The sequence below is a fragment of the Lithobates pipiens genome, unplaced genomic scaffold, assembly GCF_037356315.1.
Source record: "Lithobates pipiens isolate NorthernLeopardFrog02 unplaced genomic scaffold, aLitPip1_a1.2 Scaffold_18, whole genome shotgun sequence".
NCBI classification, from domain to species: Eukaryota; Metazoa; Chordata; class Amphibia; order Anura; family Ranidae; genus Lithobates; species Lithobates pipiens.
This window is the reverse complement of record NW_027507758.1, coordinates 618,437,256-618,462,092: the sequence shown is the minus strand read 5'-3', so window position 1 is coordinate 618,462,092 and position 24,837 is coordinate 618,437,256. Positions and strand designations below refer to the sequence as shown.

Sequence of the window (24,837 nt, the reverse complement as noted above, 5' to 3'; positions counted from 1 at the left end):
ATCACAGAAGGCCTCAAAGCCGGGGGCTCAATTACCGGCCGCCGGCGGCGCGGCCCGACGCAATCACGCTGGGGGGGTCCACGGAGACAGGATACCCCCAGCTGTGCTGCCCCAGGCGCCAGTCGCTAATTCTAGTCGCCAATGCGACCTGGCGCCCGGGTTTTGTCGAGCCCTGTCTTAAAACTCCAGTCCACTTTGAAATCTTTGCCTGGGAAAAACCTTGCTGATGCAGTATAACTCATTTGCGTCTTGTTGCTGTACTCAGTCTTGCCATGGTGTATCACCTGTGACATGAAACGGTCTTCCACAACAACAAAATGGGATACTAACTGGGTATCTCTAGGTCGGACTTTAAAGGCATATGCAACAATAATGAAATATAGAAAAAAAAAAAAAAATCAATGTTTCTTGAATAATTACATAACATGAATAGAGCATTCAAGAATAAAAATCATATAAAATGATACAAAGAGTCCTTGTGCATCAACGCGTTTCACCATTAGGCTTCATCAGGACTCATTTAAGGTTTCAAAGATAACAAAGAGAGCAGATCGGACTGTCTTGCAGGAGAATGGGTCTCATGTATGGGTATCCAGATAGCAAGGATATCCACAGATATCATCCAGGAAGGCTTAATTCCAACAGTCTAAAATGCCGTTAACTAAAAATGACCATATCTGCTAGCATAGATAGGTCAAGAATATAAGCCAGATAGTTCCGAAGCAGGGGCAAGGTAGTAACAATAAGAATTAGACAAAACCGGTGGCCAGCAAAAGGTTGTCTCCTAGGGGGGCCATACGATACTGACCTATTCGTTCAGCTATAATTACAGGGACCATAGTATCGGTCCGGGCACAGGATTTCTTGCTCGGTAGTAATCAAGGCACCTCAGCTTTAAGGCCCTAATAACCCTTATTTTGGCTACCGGTTCTGTTTTATTTTTAGTGGTACTACCTTGTTGTGATTAAAATGGCATTTCTATATACCTGACAAAGACCAGCTAGGTATAATTACGGCAATTACCACACTTATGAAACCTGCTTAGCACTGCAGTACTAAGGAGACAGCATTTTGCTGAACACAAGAAGAGATGAGTCAAAGTTGGTGTTCAGGGCTCGTCTGGTTTAATTCTGGGCGGGTCTACAATTCATATGCGCCATTATTAGCCAATCATTGCATAGAACATGGGTGTGGTTAATACAGAGGTGTACATTACATATCATTAATATTGTCATCTGCTTTCATGAGTCAGTCATGAGTCTTGTGGCCCAGACATATTGAGACACAATTTCTTTATTTAGACGATACAGAATAAAACTGCTTATGCAAGCTATATTTTCCTATATGTATGCTTTATAGGAAAACTGCTACCGTCTGTAAATACAGACTTTAAACTAACAGGTTAACCCAAGTTAATCTTATACGAACTTATAAAGATGGAGTTACTCCGGTTCAGCCATATAACACGACCTTGCCCCTGCTTTGGAACTACCTGCCATATATCCTTGACCCATTTGCGCTACGGTAGTTACTACACAGGGACCATATTTCTGGTCCGGGCACAGGACCTCTTATTCGGCAGCCATTTTGGCACCTTGGCTTTAAGGCCCAAATATCCCCTTTTTTGGCTACCGATTTTGTCCAATTCTTATTGGTACTACCTTGCACCTGCTTTGGAACTACCTGCTGTATATCCTTGACCTATCTATGTTAGCAGATATGGTCATGTCTAGTTAACGGCATTTAGACAGTTGGAATTAAGCCTTCCTGGATGATATCTGTGGATATCCTTGCCATCTGGAAACCCATACATGAGGCTCATTCTCCTGCAAGACAGTGAGATCTGCTCTCTGTTATCTTTGAAACCTTGAATGTGTCCTGAGGAAGCCTACTGGTGAAACACGTTGACCCCCAAGGACTCACTGTATTTTTTTTGTATCATTTTATAAGATTTTTATTCTTGAATGTTCTATTCACATTATGTAATTATTCAATAAATAGTTATTTTTCTATACCTCATTATAGTTTCATATACCTCTAAAGTCCGACCTAGGGATACCTAGTTAATATCCCTTTTTTTTGTTTCCCTCTACCTTACAGATGTGGCTATGCGAGTGCTCTCTTTTTTCTCTATAGGTCTTCCACTACCACACCTTAGCAGCAAAGTTGGGCTGCTCCTCATCCAGTTTTAAGCTCTCCCACGCAGCCATTTTTGTTTCAGTTAATGACTGTTTCAACCTGCATATGAAATTGATGATCAATAGCACCTGCTTGGTATAACTGGTTAAAGTGGCTGTTACCTTACAAAACGCTTTCACTGGCAGCCCCTCTCCTTTATTCGGTGATAACTCTCAGTATAAAAGGTTTGTTTAAATCAACGCCTCTAAATACCTTTTTTCAGGTATCTTTAGGCCAGTCTGCTACTACGATCCATGGTGACAGCGGGAAAGACAGATCTTTTTCTGACATCCGGGAGGTCACGAGACCACCATGCTTGCCGCTCGCACTGCTCACTGTAGCCGTGGATTGTAGTAGGAGAGAGGCCAAGAGTCACGGGACAGCCGTGCTGGCCGCACAGCAACTACCACTGTAGCCCTGGATTGTAGTAGGAGAGTAACTGGGAGTCATGTCATTGGCCTTGAAGATAACTGAAAAAAAAGGCGAACAATGCAAAAAAAAAAAAAAAAAAAACTGTTTTCAATCCAAAACCAAAAATGTAATATATTGCAGGCCGCTAAACTTCAGATAAGGTCGGTAGCAACATAACTTCCCCCCCATTTCCACCTGGTCATCTGGCCAGTAACACACCTTTGTATTAGAGTGTTCCCACTCTGGATAAATGAGCACATGATTTGGAAAGCAGCATGGTTAGTCTGAGGGAGGGGGGTATTATATGTACTAGCAGATTTAAATACACTAACGATTTGAAGCCAAACTCCAGCTAACACTTTAGACGCAGTTACAGCAAAGATTTTATCTTTTGGGATAAAGGTTCTACATAAATAAGTAAAAGTTGATCATTCTAAGCACCCCTGTCGGTGTTCAATCTTTTTTTCTCATCTCTGAAACCGTTACATTCTGCTGGAGAGCTGCTTCTTTTGAAAAACAACAGACTTACTGGCTGGATTACCTGGTGAAAATAGAAGAAAAAGTCTAAAAAGTAAAATCGATGTGATCACCACACCCAAAATATGGTAGGTTGCAATACAAGAAATATTTGCTTTTGGGTTTAAAATACCACAATAATGGATGTGCATGGATTATTTTTGGTGAAGAAGGTATATTGTTTAGCATTACTTTAGGGCAGGGCTTGACAAATTTGCTTGGAATCTAGGAGCCAGCTAAAAAAGTTAGGAGACGGGTCGGTAACGGCAATCCAGACCTGTCCCTGGCCTGACATGGAGACGAGTGAGGGGAGGATAGCGCGGCCCCCCCACCTGTCTCCAAGTCATTGCCCATAGCTCTTAGAGGGACATTTTTTTTTTTTTTTTTTTTTTTTTCAAATGACAATTTTTTTTTTTTATTGCATTTTAGTGTAAATTTGAGATCTGAGGTCTCTCTGACCCCAGATCTCATATATTTAAGAGGACCTGTCCTGTTTTTTTCAATTACAAGGGATTTTTACATTCCTTGTAATAGGAATAAAAGTGACAATTTTTTTTTTTTAAAAGCACCGTGAAAAAATAAAAAGTTAAAATAAGAAAAAAAAAAATGTTTTAAATGCGCCCTGTCCTGCCAAGCTTGCGTGCAGAAGCGAACGCATACGTGCGTAGCGCCCGCATAGGAAAGCGGTGTTCAAACCACACATGAGGTATCGCTGCGTTCGGTAGAGCGAGAGCAATAATTCTAGCCCTAGACCTCCTCTGTAACCCAAAACGTGCAACCTGTAGAATTTTTTAAACGTCGCCTATGGAGATTTTAAAGGGTAAAAGTTTGTCGCCATTCCATGAGCGGACGCAATTTTGAAGCGTGACATGTTGGGTATCAATTTAGTCGGTGTAACATTATTTTTCACAATATAAAAAAATTGGGCTAACTTTACTGTTATATTTTATTAAAAAAATAAGACTTTTTCCCCGAAAATGCGCTTGTAAGTCCGCTGCACAAATACGGTGTGACAGACAGTATTGCAACGACCACCATTTTATTCTCTAGGTTGTTAGAACTCCTAAACACATATATATATGTATGTATGTATGTATATGTGTGTATATATATATATATATATATATATATATATATATATATATATATATATATATATATATATATATATATATATATACACATATATACACACACACACACACACACACACATTTTTTTTTTTTTCTTTATTCTAAGTAAAGGTGAGCAGTGAAAGCTTCATTAGCATCGCTGGCTGTCATACCAACAGCCACCACTAGATGGCGCCAGATTACAGAACTAAACATAGGACCACAGAAGGCCTCAAAGCCGCGGCCTCAATTACCGGCCGGCGGCGGCGCGGCCCGACACGATCACGCCAGGGGGGGGGTGGAAGGAGACAGGATACCCCCGCTGTGCTGCCCCAGGCGCCAGATCACAAATTCTAGTCGCCAATGCGATCTGGCGCCCGGGGTTTGTCGAGCCCTGTGTTATGCAATTTCCAGAATTCCATCAGTAAAGTGCAGCAGAATACTGTATGTGTGGACATTCCTTCCTTGGTCAGTACACCCTGCAATTTAAAGCTTCCTAGTTCAATTTTTTCTGGGTAAGGCGCAATACTTATCAGCACCCCCTCGTATTTTTGGCAGCAAGAATTACTATTACTAGACATTGGAAACAGTCAGTAATTCCTTTTGATTATGTAAAAAGCAAGCTTTAATGGCTTATGGTCAATAATAAGGTCACCCATATACTTCATAACAAGTCTAATGCCACGTACACATGATCGGAATTATGGTCGGAAAAAGGTCTGATGGTTTTCCTGACGGAATTCCACTCAAGCTGTCTTGCATACACACGGTCACACCAAATTCCGACGGGACTAGAAAAAGGAAGTTCAATACCCAGTAGCCAATAGCTTACATCTCGTAGTTGAATCTGAGCATGCGTGAATTTTTGCGCGTCGGAATTGCATAACCACGATCGAAATTTCCGATAGAAAGTTTTTCCATCTGGAAAATTGAGAACATGCTCTCAAATTTTTGCTGGCGGGAATTCGTCCAGCTAAATTCTGATGGAGCATACACACGGCATTTTCCGGTGAAAAGCTCTCATCATTCTTTTGCTGCCTGAAATTCCAGTCGTGTGTATTAGAAGTTTGATCAAATATGGAACCTGTGGATTTGATATATCGCGGTTCCCTAATGAGCCCCGGGTAGACCCTCCTCTTCCTTTTTTCTTTTGACTTTCCTTCTTTCATTTTCTTTTTCTGTTGCTTAATCTTAAAGTGGAAGTAAACTCCCCTATCGTTTTCAGTCAAGAAGCTGCCATCTTTGCCTCTGTTTAATCTTAAACTGCTATGGTGCTGCCCATGTGATTCGTTATGACACCAGCCATTGGATGGTTTGATAGTTTGGCTGAGAGCACAGCCAATGGGCAGTTAGCATGCTTTTTTTTTTAACTGTTTAAATCCATGGGTTTACTTCCACTTTAAATTATCTGGTCTGCTTTAGATGGTAGCCTCAGGTCTCAGTCCAGGGGCCTTCCTGTTATTCTGTACCACCCTCCCTTCCCCAGCTCCCTATACTATGTAGTTATTTCTAAGCCTTTTAATACCTGATTGCAACTGAAGTCACTGATAAGCATGGTTATGCTCTTGATCCCTTGTGAATCAAGACCATATTCCCTACTTTCTGATTAGGATCAATACCTTTTAGTATTAGAATAGTACCTGTGAACATTCTTTTGTTTACTTAAGTTGCATCTTGATATAGCACGGTCTTACCCTGTAGGGTCCTGATGCGCTTACATACACAGATACTAGGGCCAATTTATAGACGGGATCTGATTAACCTACCAGCATGTCTTTGGAGTGTGGGAGGAAACTGGAGTAAACCCACGCATGCACAGGGAGAACATGCAAACTCTAGGTAGATGGTGTTGGTTGGGATTTGAACTAGTGACCCTATTGTTGCTGGGTGAGAGTGCTAACCACTACACCACTGTCCTACCGCTACTTGATGATGGTCTACAATATCCTTGGTAGAATAAACATTTAACTCCCACTCTGTTAAATTAACCACTTCAGCCCCAGAAGATTTTACCCCCTTCCTGAGCAGATCACTTTTTGCGATACGGCACAGCGTCGCTTTAACTGACAATTGCGCAGTCGTGCGATGTTGTACCCAAACAAAATTGACATCCGTTTTTTCCCCACAAATAGAGCTTTCTTTTGGTGGTATTTGATCATCTCTGTATTTTTTTTTTTTTGCGCTATAAACAAAAAAAGAGCGAACATTTTGAAAAAAAAACACAATATTTTGTAGTTTTTGCTATAATAAATATCCCAATTTTTTTTCTCAGTTTAGGCCGATATGTATTCTTCTACATATTTTGAGTAAAAAAAAAAAATCGCAATAAGCGAATATTGATTGGTTTGCACAAAAGTTATAGCGTCTACAAAATAGGGGATAGATTTATACCATTTTTATTATTATTATTTTTTTACTAGTAATGGTGGCGATCTGCGATTTTTATCGTGTCTGCGACATTATGGCGGACACATTGGAAAATTTTGACACATTTTTGGGACTCTATATATATATATATATATATATATATATATATATATATATATATATATACACAGCGATCAATGCAATAAAAATGTATTGATAACGGTAAAAATGTCACTGCCAATGAAGGGGTAACACTAGGGGCGATCAAGGGGTTAACTGTGTTCCCTAGTGTGTGTTCTAACTGACATGGGGAGATGACAGATCGCTGTTCATACTTTTTACGAAGAGACGATCTGTGACTTCTCCCCTCAGTGTGTAAGCACAGAGCTCCCGGTTCTCGCATCGGCTACGGGGGTGAGTAGTGGGCGCGGCGCTAGTGGCTGCCTTTGGAGCCGACATAACATGACGGCGATTCGCATGCCCGTGCCATTCTGATGCAGTATAACTGCGGTGGCTGGTCGGCTAAAACTAAGGGTACGCTGCAGCAGACACCTGGTTAGCTGATCCTTAGCAGATAGAGAGGTAAATGAATAAATGGTGATGTTGCGCTGTGAACCTTCTAAGAAAAAATAAAGTGCTAGTGCAATAATCAACACACAAGGTGTATATACAATCAAAAACTTGTGTTAAGTCAGTGCTAAGGTGCAAAGTGAAAGAAATATAGTTACTACAAACAGTAAACATCCATAACTGATGGTGATAGCTTGGAACCAATCACATAATGATAAAACAGTGAAAATATACTAAAGTGCTGAAGTGAATAATAAAAGTCCAATGCGCACTCTAGATTAGAGTATCTTGAACGTGTAAATACAATCCTAGAAATACTGTGGCAGTCAAACAATATTGAGATGAGGAATATATTCCTCCACCATGAATGGAAAAAAAAACGGCTGATGCCAGGCCAATCCTCTGTAGTGACTCCTGAATGTGTATAAGCCCCTCACCTTTCTGCTGTAAGGGTACAGCATAAATGGATCAAATGCAGCAGTCCTCAGGGGGTCCCTCTTTGATGTTTACAGAAATGGATTGTGGTATAGCCTTCTCCTCTAGTAAGCTCGATTTGGGGAGGTTGGAAAATGGAAGAAAAGTCCCAATAGCGTAATCCCTTTGGGTCAATTTATTAAAACATAGACATTTTGTAGATACACTCACTTTTTGGTTTAAAAAACACCAGTAATAATCCACGAGCGCCGAGCTTGTATACTTCCGTCACTACTGGTTCTACCTATTGCTCCAATCCCGATGCGTATCGTCACATCACGTGACTTCATCGGGGGAATATACTTATATGTATTGTATCTCACAGCAGTCAGGTGAGGGGCTTTTACACATTCAGGTGTTACTACATATTTTTTATAAAAAAAATCCCAATAAGCGTATGTTGATTGGTTTGAGCAAATGTTTTACAAACTATGGAGTATTTTTATGGCAGCGATTAGTGACTTATAGTGACAGTGACACCAATACAGTGATCAGTACTAATGACACTGGCAGGGAAAGAGTTAACATCAGGGGCAATCAAAGGGTTAAATGTGCCCCTAGGAGTGCTTTCTAACTGTGTGGGGGAGGTGCTTGTACTGTAAGAAGACAGAGATCCGTGTTACTGCTTAGTAGAAACACAAGATCTGGGGCGTGGCTTTCAGCGCATGGAGTAGGACACGCTGACTGATTTCTCTACCGTATCTCCTGCAATCTATCCTGCCTGCCTGCATACCCAACGCTGTACCTTCTCCATACACATCTCCGAGGGTACACCAAACAAGTGGCCTTCCTCCGGTACCTGTCTCTCACGCCGGTGATATGTCCAGAAGGGGTAAAGACCAGACAGCAGCGCAGGACCAAGCTAGCCAAGATGGTGCCCAGCAGCCTGCTCGAGCTAAGGAGGATGCACAGTGGCTGTTTGCTAAAGCAAACTTTAAAGAGCATCCTGCTGCTCCAGAGGACCCTGAGGAATCTGCCATGTTGGACACCGTGACACTGTGAGTACTGCAGCCATTTTAGCTACTAATCAGGATCCTGACGTGGAGGTCTCAGATGACCCTGAACCCACACTACGGGAAATCCTTGCAGCAGTGACCTCATGCAATCACACCTTACACTCCCTGACATCTGAAATTAAAGGGGTGAAACTGGAAATAACTTTGGTCAGGCAAGACATGCAGAAGTTGAGAGCCTTAGAAGGTCGCGTGAGCACAATTTAAGATGATATGGCACCACTACAGCGTGCAGTGCACCATGTGCAATCCCTGACCTCTGTTCATGCCGCCAAACTAGAAGACATGGAAAATAGCCTGAGAAGGAACAATGTCTGGGCTGTGGGAATTCCGGAGCGGGATGAGGGGAAGAACCCTGTGGCATTTATCGAGCACTGACTGACAGAAACATTTGGCATGGATTCTTTCTAGCAGATGTTTTCTGTGTAGCGGGCCCATAGGGTCCCAGCAATACCACCCCGCCCAGGTGAACCACCCAGACCCTTCTTATTTAAATGACTGAACTTTTTTTTTTTTTTTTAAACAAACGCAGGTTTATTAATCTTGTAAAAATGTTACAGAAAAAAATTAGTGGGTGCAACCACACAATTTGTAAAGTAGACAAATAACAGCATGTGTTTTTAACCCCAACGCAGTGGGGAGAGAACATCCAAACAACCCACTAGTACAAACAGGGGAACTACCCGACCACCCCCCCCCACCGTCCCAAGACAGGAGCACCATGCGTCCCCGCATCAGCTGACGCAGGTCTCAACCGCATTCAACCATCTATCCCACACTTTATTATATTTAGCAGGACAACCACGATGACTATACACCAGTTTAATATACGGTAATGTATTATTAATGTCTACAATCCAGTCCCGGACCTGAGGGGGAGCAGGACGCAGCCAATGTTTCGCTATCAACTTTCTAGCGGTAAATAAAGTAGACTGTAGGAATATAGTAAGGTACGTATCCATAGCCACGTCCGGGAACATTCCCAGTATACATACTTTCGGGTCAAGTTGCAAAGGTGACCCCATGTGGTCGTGCAGAAAATTAATGATGTGTATCCAATAGGATTGAATCTTAGGACATAACCACATTAGGTGGTAAAAGGTTCCAGAGATGCACGAGCACATAGGGCACCCCAGACTAAGGTCAGGTCGGAATTTTGCCAACCTGACAGGGGTCAGGTATGACCTATGAATCACATATAGTTGTGTAAGGCGGTCCGGAATTTTCAATGATACCTGTTTAACATTTTCAAGTAAGTCCTCCCAGTCTGACCCTTCCAATGGCCCCATATCCTCCTCCCATCTAAGCCTGGCCCTCTCCGAGATCAGAGCCGACTCTCGTGCCCTCAATAAATTGTAGAATGTGGAAATCAACTGGGCCGAGGTGTCACCAAGCAACAGGTCAACCAAAGACAGGGTCTGAACATTAGGGGGGCCGTCAGTAAATTGGGCTCTGAGTGCGTGTCGTAATTGCAAATACCGGAAATACATGGATTGGGGTAGGTCAAATTCCGCCTGTAACGCAGAAAAATCACGGACGCCAAGAGGGGACATAACTTGGTACAAAAAGACAACGCCCCTAGCGGCCCATAGTGCGGCCCCTGGGACTGCTAATAATTCCTTTAAATCAGTGTTGCACCACAGGGGGGTGTGCGAATGAAAAAAATCAGCTCCAACAACACTCAATGCCGACCTCCAAATCTTCCTATGGTAGGACAGCATGGGGGCCTGGACAGCACCCGCCCTCCCAGCCCGAAAGAGCGTCTGTAGGGGGGTGTGTGTGTGTAAACCCTCTCCGCCACCCACCAATGTCTGGTATCTGGTCCCATCCAATCTATGCAGGTGATAGAAATGCGACAGCTGAGCCGCCAAATAGTAACTCCGAAAGTCCGGGAGTGCCACACCTCCCGAGTTCGACGGGTTCTTAAGCGTGGCCCACGCCAGTTTGTGCCTAGAGGAGCCCCAAATAAACGTATTCAATATTTTATCAATCGTTTTGAAGTAGCGGAGAGGGATCAGGACCGGGGAATGCCAGAGCGCGTAAAGAATCTTAGGGAGTAGAATCATTTTGGTCAAATTAACCCTGCCCATCACCCCAAGAGGGAGACGGGACCAGGCCTGGGTACGTGTTTTAAGAAATAAAAAGAGGGGTTCGACATTAAGTAATAAATACTCCCGCGGTTCTCTAGTGACATAAATCCCCAGGTACTTAATTAGGGAGACCCTGGCGAGCGGAAGGGAGGCAGCACAGCGGTCCGGCACCGACACATCCAAGGGTAAAACTTGGGACTTGGACCAATTTATGGTCAGGCCCGAGTGCCTGCCAAATTCCCCCACCACCTCCAGCGCACTCCGTAACGAAGGACCCTCGTCTTCGAGGAACAAAAGGGTATCGTCCGCGTACATACTCACGGATTCCACCAGGGCACCACTGCGGAGGCCAACTATCCCCGGATGATGCCGGAGTTTGGCCGCCAGGGGTTCCGCCGCTAGGGCATATAAAAGGGGGGAGAGCGGGCACCCCTGACGCGTGCCTCGCCCCACAGGGAAGGGGTCCGATACCCAGCCATTGACCGCGACCCTAGCCATCGGTCGAAAATAAAGCAAGGTAACCCATTTTATAAAGTTGGGGCCAAATCCAAACCGTCCCAGGCACTCCCAGAGATAACCCCATTCAATGGAGTCGAAGGCCTTGGCAGCGTCCAAAGACACTACCGCCCTCGACCCCACCGAGCCATGCCTCGCCTGCACATTCATGTATACACGCCGAATATTCATAGCCGTATTTTTCCCCGGCATGAAGCCTGTTTGGTCAGGGTGCACAAGAGACAATATAATCGTATTTAGTCTGATGGCCAAAATTTTCGCTAATACTTTAATATCGGTTTGAAGTAGAGATATGGGGCGGTAAGACTCAGGAAGGAGGGGGTCTTTGCCCGGCTTAGGTAGTACCACAATAGTGGCCTGCCGTAACGTCTCGGGAATCGTTTCTGATTCAAACATATGCTTGTACAATCTCAACAGCTCCGGAACCAGTACATTGGAATATTGGGCATAAAAATCTAAGGGTATACCATCCTGTCCGGGGGCCTTAGCGGAAGCCAGGGACGAGATCGCCAGTGCGACCTCATCACTAGTTAGGGGGGCGTCCATATCCGCAACCTGTGTTGGTGACAATCTAGGGAGAGGAATATCCTCCAGATAGGTCCTGGTCTCTGATCTCGGAGTAGCCACCTGGGAAGCATAGGTCGTCATATAAAACTCCCGGAACATCTCCGCCACCACCGGCGGATCAGATACCACCACCCCCCGGTGATCCGTTAAGGAAACAACCACCGGAGGTCTAGAGTCCTGGTGCGCCAGATAGGCCAGAAGCCGCCCCGCCCGCTCCCCCTGCTCGAATACACGTTGCCTAGTGAAGAAGAGCTTTCGCCTAGCGTGCTCGTATTGTAGGTGCTCCAACGCACGGGTGTGATGCCTAAGCGACTGCGCCTTAGCCTGAGTAGGGTGTGCACTGAAGTCGGCTGTAACCGCATCCAGTGCCTCTGTAGCTTGCGTCAATTGGGTCAGGGAAGCTTTCTTCAACCGGCCTATCCGTCGCGAAAGAGTGGAACGGACATGCAGCTTGAAGGCCTCCCATACGTTATCTATCCTGGCCGAGTCCCGATTGGTGTCAAAATAGAACCGCCATTCCTCCTCTATGTCCTCGCATTCGCCCAACCTCGACAGCCAAAAGGGGTGTAGCCTCCATCGCCTCGGACCCGCCTGACCCGCCATCTCAAATGTAGCCCAGCAAGGAGCGTGGTCCGAAAGCGATCGGGCGCAGTACCCGGCGTCTAACAGTCTGGGCAGAAGGCTTCTGGCAACCAAAATATAATCAATGCGGGACATAGAGGAGTGGGCAGCCGAGAAACACGAGTACTCTCGCCTCCCTGGGTACCGGTGGCGCCATGGGTCTATAAGGGAGAACTCCCGCAGGGTACGTCCCAATCTGGTTTCACCATGGGCACGATCCCCCTCAGTCAGACGCATCCTATCCAATTCCCGGTCCAGGACAATGTTAAAATCCCAAAGCCAAATGGCAGGGGTAGTGGGGTGCATGGCCATGTAGGAGAGCCCCTCGTTAATAACGGTAGAGTTATATGGCGGGGGAACATAGCATGCCAACACTAGGTATTGAGCCCCATACAACACACAATGCATAAATAAGTACCTGCCCTGGGGATCAGTCCGCAATGAAATCAATTCAAACTGGGTAGATTTAGTCACCAGGACAGCGACCCCCCGGGAGTAAGGGGTATAGGAGGCATGATATGCCCAGCCAATCCAGGGGCGTTTCAACGCCAACTGCAATTGTCCGGTAACATGCGTTTCCACCAATACTATAATATTAGCCCTGTATAATTTAAGGCGGTCGAACACTGCCGTGCGTTTTAATTTGTCACGCATTCCCCTGACATTCCAGGACAGAAACTTTAACTCACCCGCGAGAAATATCTCGTAAATGTTGCGAAAGGATGGAGGCGGACAATCCCCAAAGCAGTGACTCTCCCCAACACAAAATGGTCATAGACAGAATAGAAAAGCATACTAAACAAATCTGGTAAATGTACATTGCCTGTAGTGAAACACATAGTGGAATCCCCACCGCACAAAGAAAACCTGCAACCAAATTTAAAACTAAAACAACCCAACCCCCCCCTCCCAGCTCTCGGCCCCCCCAACCAAGCCGGAGCATACATCCCTGAACGAAACTCAACCAGGTTCAACCCCGGTAAACTATGGGGGCGAAAAATCCGCTGGGTGTAGTCCCAGCGATGGAGCAAAGCGCCTACCCACCGCCCTCTGGCACAACAACCAGCGGCTGAAGAACCAGCCGAGCCGCACCCTCCGTACCACCGCCATGAAATGCCCATAGAAGTCCAACATCAAAAATGTAAACTTTGTAGTCCTAAAGGTGTAAGAACCAAACCCATGTCCCCAGGGTCTCAGAAAAAGACCGGCACCGACCCAGTCCCCCCCCCCCCATGTTAGTATATGAACATAGTGCCTACCAGACATTATATAGATAATAAACCCAATACCACATAACCTCGGCCCCGATGGGGGCTAAAAGAGAAAAGAGAGAGGCAGGGAAAAGAAGAGGAGGTGAAGGGCAGAGAAGGAGAGAAAGGGTAGGGAGAGGGGGAGAGACAAGTTGCAAAACCCCCAAAAAGAAGATGGCCGAGGTAGGCCGGGAAGGAGGGGAAAAGGAAAAAGAGCGGAGGGGGAAACAGCAAAGGAAAAGGAGATACAGAAGGGGAAGGATAAGAGAAGGGGAGACCATGGCCGGTGCCCAAACATAGGAGTTCCGAGGAGCTGCAAACCAAATGCTGATCCAGGTAACAGTCAGGAAAGTCCAGCTACCGGCGATGGAACTGACAGTCACATACAGGTGGCCTCCATGTGGCAGAGGAGGCAGTGTGGGGAAACAGTCCAAGGGGGAGCAGATAACAAAATAAAGTAAAATAAATGAATGAAGACTCCACACAAGTCCTCCTCACAACCACCGGCGGAACAGGGGCAAACAAAGGAAGGGGGACCACCCGTGTCCAGATAAGCCATTAATAGCTCCGCAGCAGCAGGGCCCAGTCCGTGACACCCCATCAGCCAGGACGGCAGGGGACACAAGAGGTAAGCCACAAAGAAAGTATGTACTCACAGGCTCACAGAGCGTTCAGTCCCGCGGAGGTCGGTTACGGGCCGCATCCCTCTGATCCAGCCAGGCCACCGCCTCCGCCGGATCTTCAAAAAAGTGTGCACGATCTTCCCCCACCACACGAAGCCTAGCTGGAAAAAGCATTGCATACTTCACATTATGGGCCCGGAGGCGTCTCTTAATCTCCACAAACCGGGAACGCCGCCTCTGGAAGTCTGGAAAGACTGAAATGTGACCATTCTGGAAGGGGATGTTCCCCCGCTCCCGGGTGAGTCGTAGGATGGTGTCTCGGTCCCGGTAATTTAGAAGCTTTGCGATGAAAGTACGCGGTGGGGCACCATCAGGCGGAGAGCGCGCCGGCATCCTGTGCGCCCTCTCCACTACAAACGAGGCAGAAAAGGCCTCCCTCCCGTAGGACTTAATAAGGAGATTCTCCAGAAACGTAGCCGGGTCTGCGCCCTCTGAGCCCTCCGGCAGGCCCACGAACCTTAAGTTGGACCGACGGGCCCTGTTTTCTAAATCGTCCTGTTTCTGGGCCAATTGCTGCAATCTCCGCTGGATCTCTTCCTGAGCATTCTGTAGCGGGAACAGGACATCCTCGGCCTGGCCAATCCTGGTCTCCGTCTCCGTGACCCTGTCCCGCAATTTAGAGAGATCTTGGCGGATCAAGGAGATGTCTACCTTGACTTCCTCGATCTTGCAGGTAAGGGCAGACTGGCACGAGGAGATTGCCTCTAACACCTTCGCCGTCTCCGTCGCAGCAGGCTCCGCTCGTGAGGCGGCCGGGCCGCCATGTTGGTCCTCGTGGTCCCGTTCCTGCCTCCGATATTTATCAAGCGCCGCGGCCGCTGTCGCGCTTCTTTTCGGCGGGGACATATCCGCGCACCCTCCGGAGACCGACTGGCACGGTATGGCTACACAGGTAGGCTTGCGGGCTTGCAGGATAGTCGGTAAGGATGTCGGAAGGTACGGAGCTCAGCTCACACGCGTCTCACTCCATCGCCAGCCAGGCCACGCCCCCTAAATGACTGAACTTTAAAGACAAAGACGCTATCCTGCACCTGGCTAAGACCAAAGGAGAAGCAATGAAAATGGATAATACTCGGATCTCTTTTTATGCTGATTTCTCAGCAGTATTACAATGCCACAGGGCTAAGTTTACAGACGTCAAACAACTGCAACACTTTTATGTTACCTACGCCATGCTCTACCCGGCCAGGCTGAGGGTAGCAGCCAACAACAAAACCCACTTTTTCGATAACCCGAATACTGATGCTGACTGGTTGGATCGTGTGGAACCTACTCTGAGAAGGATGGCGGCGGCCTGAATTGAAACCATTCCACATCAGGATGAGATGCTTTATGATTGTGGATATCTTCCATGCTTACACTGCAGGCCTTGGATCCTATAAGGCGGTAAGGAATTTGTGTTAATTTGTTTAAGTTATAACCACTGTTAGTGGAAGTGCAAGTTCCTTTGGATTCCTGGTTTCACAGAGATGTTGGGGCCCCCATACATACCTGTCTTGCAAGGACTCACTGTTTTTGTTCCCTTTATTCAAGGATGATTTTCTTAATTTTTTCCCCCTTTTGTTGTTCAAGGGCCCCACCCCAATTGCCGTATTGGTCTTGGAACTAGGGTTGTGTGATGTCTGGAGGAATAGACACCCAGACAGGAAATGTTATTCTTGTTATTCTGCTTCACATAGGGGTTTATCACGCATAGACCTGTGCTTGAGTTACCCTCTGGCATTATCTATGGTGCACCTGGTTGAAAACTTTCCAAGGAATATTCACTGATGAGAGTACAGATCTCTATTGTGGGAGCCGCTGGTACTAAATTATGGAAAGTCAATACCTTTTTGGTTTACTCTCTTTCTGACAGCAGACTCACTGCCTGCGGAGATTCAAACCTTTCTTCACTATAATAGGGGCTGTGCCAAACAGGGAGTGGTCTGGGACAGTCTTAGGGTGCACATACGAGGCCTTATAATCCGACAGATTTCTAACATTAAGACAGCTACCAGGGAATGGGGAAAGTTGGTGCTCAGCGAGGCACAAAAAGCGGAACACTATATTATGAATCCCTCACCTGCTTCCGAGAGAGTATGGTTTGCGGCACAGGCATTGCACCGACAGGTCACCCTCGCCACAGCTGAAAACAAGAAATTTTTCACACAGCAGAAATATTTTGAGGAAGGGGAAAACACTGGCTACTTGCTGGCGGTGATTTCTCTGGCACAGCAGGGAACAACGCACATAGAAGCCATCCGGAACCCGGCAGGGGCTACGGTACAGGATGTAAGTCAACTCTTACTGTTTTCAGTACTTATTTTAGGGAACTATATGAATCCAAGGCTACTCCCCCAGAGAACGAGCTTGTACACTTCTTGGATCAGTGTACTTTGCCGACACTGTCTGCGAAGGGTGGTAAACTGCTCAATGAACCCATCACCACTGAAGAACTAACTGAGGCCATTGCCACTATGACTAACAGTAAGTCTCGGGGGACCGACCGACTACCCGCGGAGATGTATAAACGCTATAGTGAATCCCTTTTACCTATGCTTTTGACAACTCTGAATGATGCAGTTCGCAGGGGTGCACTACTGGCTTCTATGAGAGAGGCCGTCATAGTGGTGCTGCCCAAGGCGGGTAAGGACCCCTTGCTTCCCGATTCTTACAGACCGATCTCACTTATAAAGACGGACATCAAACTCTTGGCCAGATTCCTAGCCACGTGCTTGGCAAAGGTGGTGCCTGGGCTGATACACCTTTATCAGTCAGGCTTCATTCCTGCTCGGTCAATGGCATTGGATGTTAGATGGCTATTTCTAAACCTACAGTTGTCGGTAGATAACCCAGGCAATAGGGCAGTGTTCTCACTTGACGTTACCAAAGCTTTTGACAGTGTTGAGTGGAGATACCTATGGGCGGTTCTGCACAAATTTAAAGTTGACAAAACCTTTCTTGCCTGGATTCAATTGCTATATATGGCTCCCAGCTCACGAATCCGCATTAACGGGGTGCTATCCAAGGCTTTCCCATCACACAGAGGTACCAGGCAGGGATGCCTGCTGTCCTCCTTGCTCTTCTTTCTGGCGCTGGAACATCTGGCAGCCATGGTGAGAGCCTCCCCTAAGGTGGTGGGCTTCCATAGAGGGGGGGTGGTAGACAAACTCCCCCTCTATGCTGACAACACCCTGATATACCTCGGAGATACCATGGGGTCACTTGCAGCTGTGATGCGACTTATTGAACTATTTGGCCGGTATTCAGACTTTGCCTTTAACTAGCATAAGTCTTTGCTATTGCCATTGGATCCATTACCTGGCCCTCTCCATCAAATAGCTTCACAGGTAGATGGGGTTACTTCATTTAAGTATTTGGGGATTACTGTGATATGGGAGGTTGGAGACTATATAGCGTTGAACCTTAAACCCACCCTGCAAAAATTCAAGCAAAAGTGCATCATTTGACTGGCTGGGACCTCCCTATGGTGACAGACCCCTCGAGAATCTTACTGATACAATCCTTAGTGGAGTTCTCGACCTTGTTTCATCTGGAAATGGGCCTGCAGGAATTACCTTCCCACTGCCCCACAGTACAGTTGTTGTTAAAACTATGGACAGAACTAAAGCGCAGGTTGGGTCTTAGCCCTTGTACACACGGTCGGAGAATCCGTCGGAATGTGTCCTATCGGACTGTGTTGTCGGATAATCCGACTGTGTGTGGTATGCATCGGACTGTTTCTGTCGGAATATCCATCAGACCAAATTTTACAACATGTTGGAAATATTTTCCGACCAACTGGTCCGATAGGACATACTCCGATCATGTGTAGAGAGAGAATGTGTAGAGAATTCCGATCGGACAAAGTGCCACGCATGCTCAGATCAAATTCATACATCAAAGCTATTGGCTACTAGCCTGAACATAGTCCCATCGTAACGAAATTACGTCATCACGTTCTGAAAGATCGGATTTTTCCACAACTTTGTCCGACCGTGTGTATGCAACAGTTTCGGACAAGATCCGACGGATGGAATCCGACGGACAGAATCCGACGGATTTGGTTGTCGAAATGTCCGACCGTGTGTACAAGGGCTAAGTGGTTTTCTCCCATGTACACCTATATGGTCCTACAGAGAGCTGGCTAAACTTGGAAATCATTCCACCTTGATAACTGCCGGAGTTAAATACTTATCACAACTTTTTGTGGGGCAAGAAGTGAAACCCTTTGACCCACTGTGTATAGAATTCCCCTTGCTCCGCAATAGATACTATGTGTACATGCAACTGCGTCATGCCCTCAGGGTGCAGAGTAGGACATCTAGGTTACAGGTCGAAGATTCTACATTCCTGCAGGATATTTTCTCCACCTCCTGGTAAGAAGGGGATTGTATCTAGGATATTTGCTCTGTTGTTGTCATATATTTAAGCCCCAGATTTGTAGAGAGAAGTGGGAGATGGATGTGGGCCCCTTGGATGGAGATACATGGGAACAGATCTTGGTGAATGGCCCACTGGTGACAGTGTCAGCAGCACACAAACTATCTCACCTGTTCATCCTTCATTGTGCATACCGTACACCGGTTCAATTACATAAGTGGGGCAGACGAGATTCTCCCATATGCCCGAAGCGCCAAGCACATCAAGGCACTCTAATCCATATGCTATGGCAATGCCCTAAACTGGTGAGATATTGGCAAGATGTAATCCAAATGATAAATAATATATATCAAGTTCAATTTGACTTCAACCCAGTTACGTGTCTGTTGGGTGGACTGATGGAGGAGCTCTACCGTCCATCCACTCATATAGCGCTCCTCAGGCTGCTGTACTTAGCTTGGAAGCTGATAGTGAGATACTGGCTGTATCCACATACTCCTACCTGTAGGCAATGGATACAACAGGTAAATCATATTCTGATATGGGAAAAAAATATGTACCTTCACAGAAATGCCCCTCGGAAATTTCAAAACATATGGCAAGAATGGTTGTATACACCCGTAGTAGCTCCCTCTCAGCTCATACTTACCAGGCTACTCCAAACTTGAGTGTGCCATGTATGGCTGTACGGAGTGTGGAGAAGACAATGGGCAGACTTAGGATGTATACCTTATAGGGACGGGATGCGGGCACTGAAAGAGTTTTGACTTGGAGTAAAAACCCTTTTTATTTTCTTTAACGTTATGTGTTCTGTTTACATGAGGTTTTGTTTCTTATTGTCCTTACCACTGTTTGGAAAGTGTAGAATCTCTGTAATAAGTTCATCCTTTACAGTAAAACGTATTTCTGAATATCTAAAGATTGCCTATGCAGTCTATACTTGAATGTTTGTAATCTATATTTTCATGTACAATAAAAACTTTTCTCTGATTTAAAAAAAAAAAGAAACACAAGATCTCTGTCTTCTCCTGTCACAGAACGGCAATCTACCTTGTTTACATAGGCAGATTGGCATTCTGTCTGCCTCGGGAATGATCAACAGGTCCCGGCTCCCACTGTGTCTAATCACAACGGGAGTGGGTCGCCGGCGGCATGCACACGCCCCAGACCCGAAAGAAAGAAATCACGTACAGGTACGTGATTTTGCGATAAAGGGCCGCCCTGCCACAGTATATGTACGTGGGACGGACCTTAGGCTGTTAATAAGACACGGAAGTTGAATCCAGTGCAATTTTACTTTATCTAATTGCAGCACAGAGGATATGTTTTCAGCCTTTTGAAGTGTAAGAAGACAAGGAGTTTGCTAAGCCCCATTGTTGCTAATACTAGATTTAATACTAACAACTGAGGGATCATGAAAGAAACTGGGTGGGTCTAGCTAAGACTGAACTAACTAGAAGGGGAGGACAGAAGCAGACACCAAATAATATTGGTAAACAAGTTCTAGTGGCCCTAAACCACCACTAGATGTTGGCATACACCAAACAATAATAACCGATGCAGTTCAATATAGCACATAAAAATTACGAATAAGTGGGACAGATAACCTACTCATTCACATTCTCAACCCTATTTATGTCGATTTTGGGGTTCAGCTGGCAGTATGAGGTTTTGTTTTGATCCTAGTTACAGTAGCAGTCCCTATTATTTTAGCTTTTAGAAAATTTAGAAATGCAAGAAGGAACATAGAAAACGGAAACACTTATATTTGCACCAGAAAATACGTCTCCAGTGCTGCTTGTCACCAGAAGCCTAGGCCTATCATCACATGTTCTATGCTAAAAGGTCTGCAAGTCTAAACTTTGAATTTCTTCACTATCAGAGATCACATGACCCAGTGCCTAGGCGTGTGGGTTGTGTGAAGAGCACTGGGTCATGTGATCTCTGATAATGAAGAAATTAGAGTCCCCATTGGTTCCCGCTCTTCTGACAAGGATGTGTAAATGTAGAAGTGATCTCGGAGGAGGAACAAAGGCCGTTTTTACTGAAGAGGGGAAGTCACAGCTGGTTGGGACATCCACAGAGAGCATCTGGTCACTCAGATCTACCTGATCCACATGGGATGTTGATTTAAGTGAACTAACCTTATTGTCTCTATTGATTGTGTTTTTATATTTTCCAGGACATGCGATTGAGAAACCCTCTACAGAAAATCTCACTTTATCTCCAAGTTATAAAATGGAAGATGAGGACATTATAAGAGATTGTGCAGGAGAAAAGACAATGAGCTCAGCTATGGATGGAGGACTTCACAGTGTGGAGAGACCATCAAATCCCTCTGACTCTGAGCAACCTCGTACTGTGAGGGATGGTGCCGGAATTCAGGGGGAGGAGAAATTTGCCTGTCCTGAATGTGGGGAAAATTTTAGCTTTGAATTAAGTCTTACTGTACATCAGAGATCTCACACAGGTGGGAAGCTTCATTCCTGTTCTGAGTGTGGGAAATGTTTTTCACAGAAATCCGACCTTGTTGGACATCAAAAATCTCACGGAGGAGAGAAGCCGTATTCCTGCCCCAAGTGTGGGAAACGTTTTCTACGCAAATCAGACTTCCTTATACATCAAAGATCTCACACGGGGGAGAAGCCGTATCTTTGCTCTGAATGTGGTAAAAGTTTTTCAGACAAGTCCAATCTTAACAGACATCAGAGGATTCACACAGGGGAGAAACCATATTCCTGTCCTGAGTGTGAAAAATGTTTTTCACAGGTCTCTCATCTTCAAAAACATCGGAGGTCTCACACAGAGGAGAAAGTGTGTTCTTATCCTGAGTGTGGAAAATGCTTTTCACAGATATCAGAACTACTAATACATCAAAGATCTCATACAGGCAAGAAGCCATTTTCCTGCCCTGAGTGCGGGAAATGTTTTGCATGGAAATCAGGACTTGTTATGCATCAAAGATCTCACACTGGGGAGAAACCGTGTTCCTGCCCTGAGTGTGGGAAATGTTTTTTACACAAATCCGACCTTGCTAGACATCAAAGATTTCACAGCGGGGAGAAACCGTATTCCTGCCCTGAGTGTGGGAAATGTTTTTCACAGAGATCAGACCTTGTTAGACATCAAAAATCTCACAGAGAGGAGAAGCCGTATTCCTGCCCAGAGTGCGGAAAATGTTATATATGGAAATCAGACTTTGTTATACATCAAAGATCTCACACAGGGGAGAAGCCATATCCGTGCTCTGAGTGCGGTAAATGTTTTTCAGAGAAGTCCAATCTTTACAGACATCAGATGATTCACACAGGGGAGAAGCCGTATTCCTGTCCTGAGTGTGGGAAAAGTTTTTCACGGAAATCAGGACTTGCTCTACATCAGAGATCTCACAGAGGGGAGAAGCTTTTTGCCTGCCCTGAATGCGGGAAATGTTTTTTGGACAATTCCAGACTTTACAGACATCAGATGATTCACACAGGGGAGAAGCCTTATTTCTGTCCTGAGTGTGGGAAAACTTTTTCACAGAAATCAGACCTTGTTAGACATCAAAGGTCTCACACAGGGGAAAAGCCATATTCGTGTCCAAAGTGCAGGAAATGTTATATACGGAACTCAGACTTTGTTATACATCAAAGATCACACACGGGGCAGAAGCCATATTCCTGCCTTGAGTGTGGTAAATGTTTTTCGGCAAAATCCATACTTTACAGGCATCAGAGGATTCACACAGGGGAGAAGCCATATTTTTGTTCTGAGTGTGGGAAATGTTTTTCATGGAAATCAGAACTTGTTAGACATCAAAGATCTCACAAAGGGGAGACGCCACATTCCTTCCCTGAATGAGGGAAATGTTTTTCATGGGTTTACATATTCCTGTCCTGAGTGTGAAAATAGTGTACTGGGAAATCAGACCCCCATAACACTGGGCACTTTCACCCCCTTCCTTCCCAGACCAATTTTCAGCTTTCCGTGCTCTCGCACTCTGAATGAGAATTGTGTGGTCATGCTACACTGTACCCAAATTAAATTTTTATAATTTCTTTCTTTTTGTAGTATTTATTCACCACTTGTTTTTTTTGTTTATGATCGTGAAAAAAGAGCTAAAAATGTCTTTTCTTTTTTAAAAGAAATCCAATATAATCAAATTTCATCATAAATTTAAGCCAGAATGTATTCTGCTACAAGTCTGTGGTAAAAAAAAAAATCCTGATAAGTTTATGATAATAGGTTTGTGTGATCTCTGTGATCAGATGTGCGCAGATGATCATGGACAGATGTGCGCAGATGATAGGACAGTTGATTTTACTGGGACATATATGGGATAGGTGTTTTTTCTGTGTGGGGTCACTCAGCCAGGGATCAGTGTGTAAAAAGCTGTGAAAACAGCTCACTCACTTACCAATGGCCATCTGCAGAGATCCACTTTCTTTCTCATCACTGGCAAGCTCCGTGAGATGAGAAGGAGAGCAGATCGCCTAGCAACCGGCTCTCTATTTACATAACATTATGGCTGTGATTGGACACAGTCATCGCGTGATCAGGAGGGCCAATGATAGAGCCCTCCTGCCGATCCAAGATGCACCGTGACAGGATCGCACTTCTGCGTGATCCCGCTCCTTCTGAAGGACGTTCAGGAACATCCACTCAGAGGGAAGAAGCACCCATCCACCCATTTATGTGCAGTGGCCGGGTGGGAAGTGGTTAAACAGAGTAGCAAGGGCTTCAATTTTATTTGAATCATGATAATGGATTGAGGCTATAAAGAGCCATACAGATTCCACCTGTGCTAGATATATCCAATCAGTCCTATTTGAGCCAGTATGTCGGTTGAGGGCAGGCAGATGATTGGAATAGCTTAGAGCACCTAATGTCCAGTTGAATGCTAATGTGATTGCATTTTATAATCAGGCATACTCTCTGTTATGGGGACATGGGTAGGCACTCTGCAATAAAGGGCCCCTTGGAGAAACTAGAAAAGTATGTAGATTCCTGATAAAGGAAATGGTTTACCATCTCCCTTCCGGTGTCAAGGATACAAGGGATGTTCTTCTTAAACTATTGCATCTGTTGATCCCAGCTGGAGCACATCTGGTAGGGATAGATGTAGAAACACTATATATGTCTAGGGGGCTTAAAGCAGTCATTACATTTTTGGAAGTAGAATACCCAGTGTTGGGTGCACACAATGAGTACATAATTGAATTACTGGACTTTGCTTAACCATAATTGTTTTCAATTTCTTGGTACTAGCTATCATCAAATAAGGGGTACATGTATGGGAGCACCCTGGGTGCTGGCCTATTCCTGCCTCCATCTGAGCCTTTAGGAAGAGAACATAGTATATAACTCCTTGATGTACCTCAGCCACTGTTTGTGGCTGATGTACATCGATGATGTGCTCATGGTGTGGAGTGGGACCATATAACAATTAACAAGTTTTATGCAAGAACTGAACCAAAATGATAGGAACATTAGACTGATTCCCACCATAAGATAAGTGGAAATGGGGGTGGTTCTGACGCACACTGTAGTTCAAATGATGCCAGAGAACCTGAGTCTGTGTTATTGTAATGGGTATGGATCAGGGGAGAGCACAAACCATGCAAGATCGATGGTGATATCCAGGGGTAAAGACGAAACGGTCCATAACTCAGGGCAGGCCTCTTCAGGAAAGCAGAAGCAGGCCCCAAAACATGTAGATGAAGGGTAAAGAAGGCGGTGCCTTCTATGTATGAACTGTAGAAACTTTATGGTACAATAAATAAAAACACTCACATTGAGGTTAAAAACGATCAGCGTAAGCAAAATCCTGCAGCGGTGTGTCTCCTTACTCACTGGTTCAACAGGCTGTATCACACAGGAACCCATAGAAAGCTGTCCGCCGGCTCTGTACACTCTGTGACTCAGATGGTAATGCAGAGGAGAGGTCTGAGGCGCTCGTGGATCGCAGCGGCGACTGGCATCACCGGAAGTGTTGCAACGCCGTTTCTGAGCCTGCACACTGTCAGTTTGTCTCACTGCGTAATCCGGGAAAGGGTACTTAAGGTGCTGAAGTCACGTTGTTCGGGGTTCCGGTCCAGAAGTTGTTGCTGACTCCGTGGTCCTGG

The 24,837-nt window shown here is 45.5% G+C and overlaps 1 protein-coding gene across 1 annotated transcript in view; it reads left to right on the top strand.

Moving 5' to 3' along the window:
• LOC143986845 (uncharacterized) overlaps window positions 1-22,774 on the top strand; it is a 237,704-nt gene extending 214,930 nt beyond the window's left edge. The window contains exon 19 of the mRNA XM_077485254.1: window positions 20,913-22,774. Coding sequence (XP_077341380.1) covers window positions 20,913-22,573 — 1,661 coding nt within the window. The 3' untranslated portion in view covers window positions 22,574-22,774. The remainder of the gene's footprint in view (window positions 1-20,912) is intronic.
• The last annotated feature ends 2,063 nt before the right edge of the window (window positions 22,775-24,837 follow it).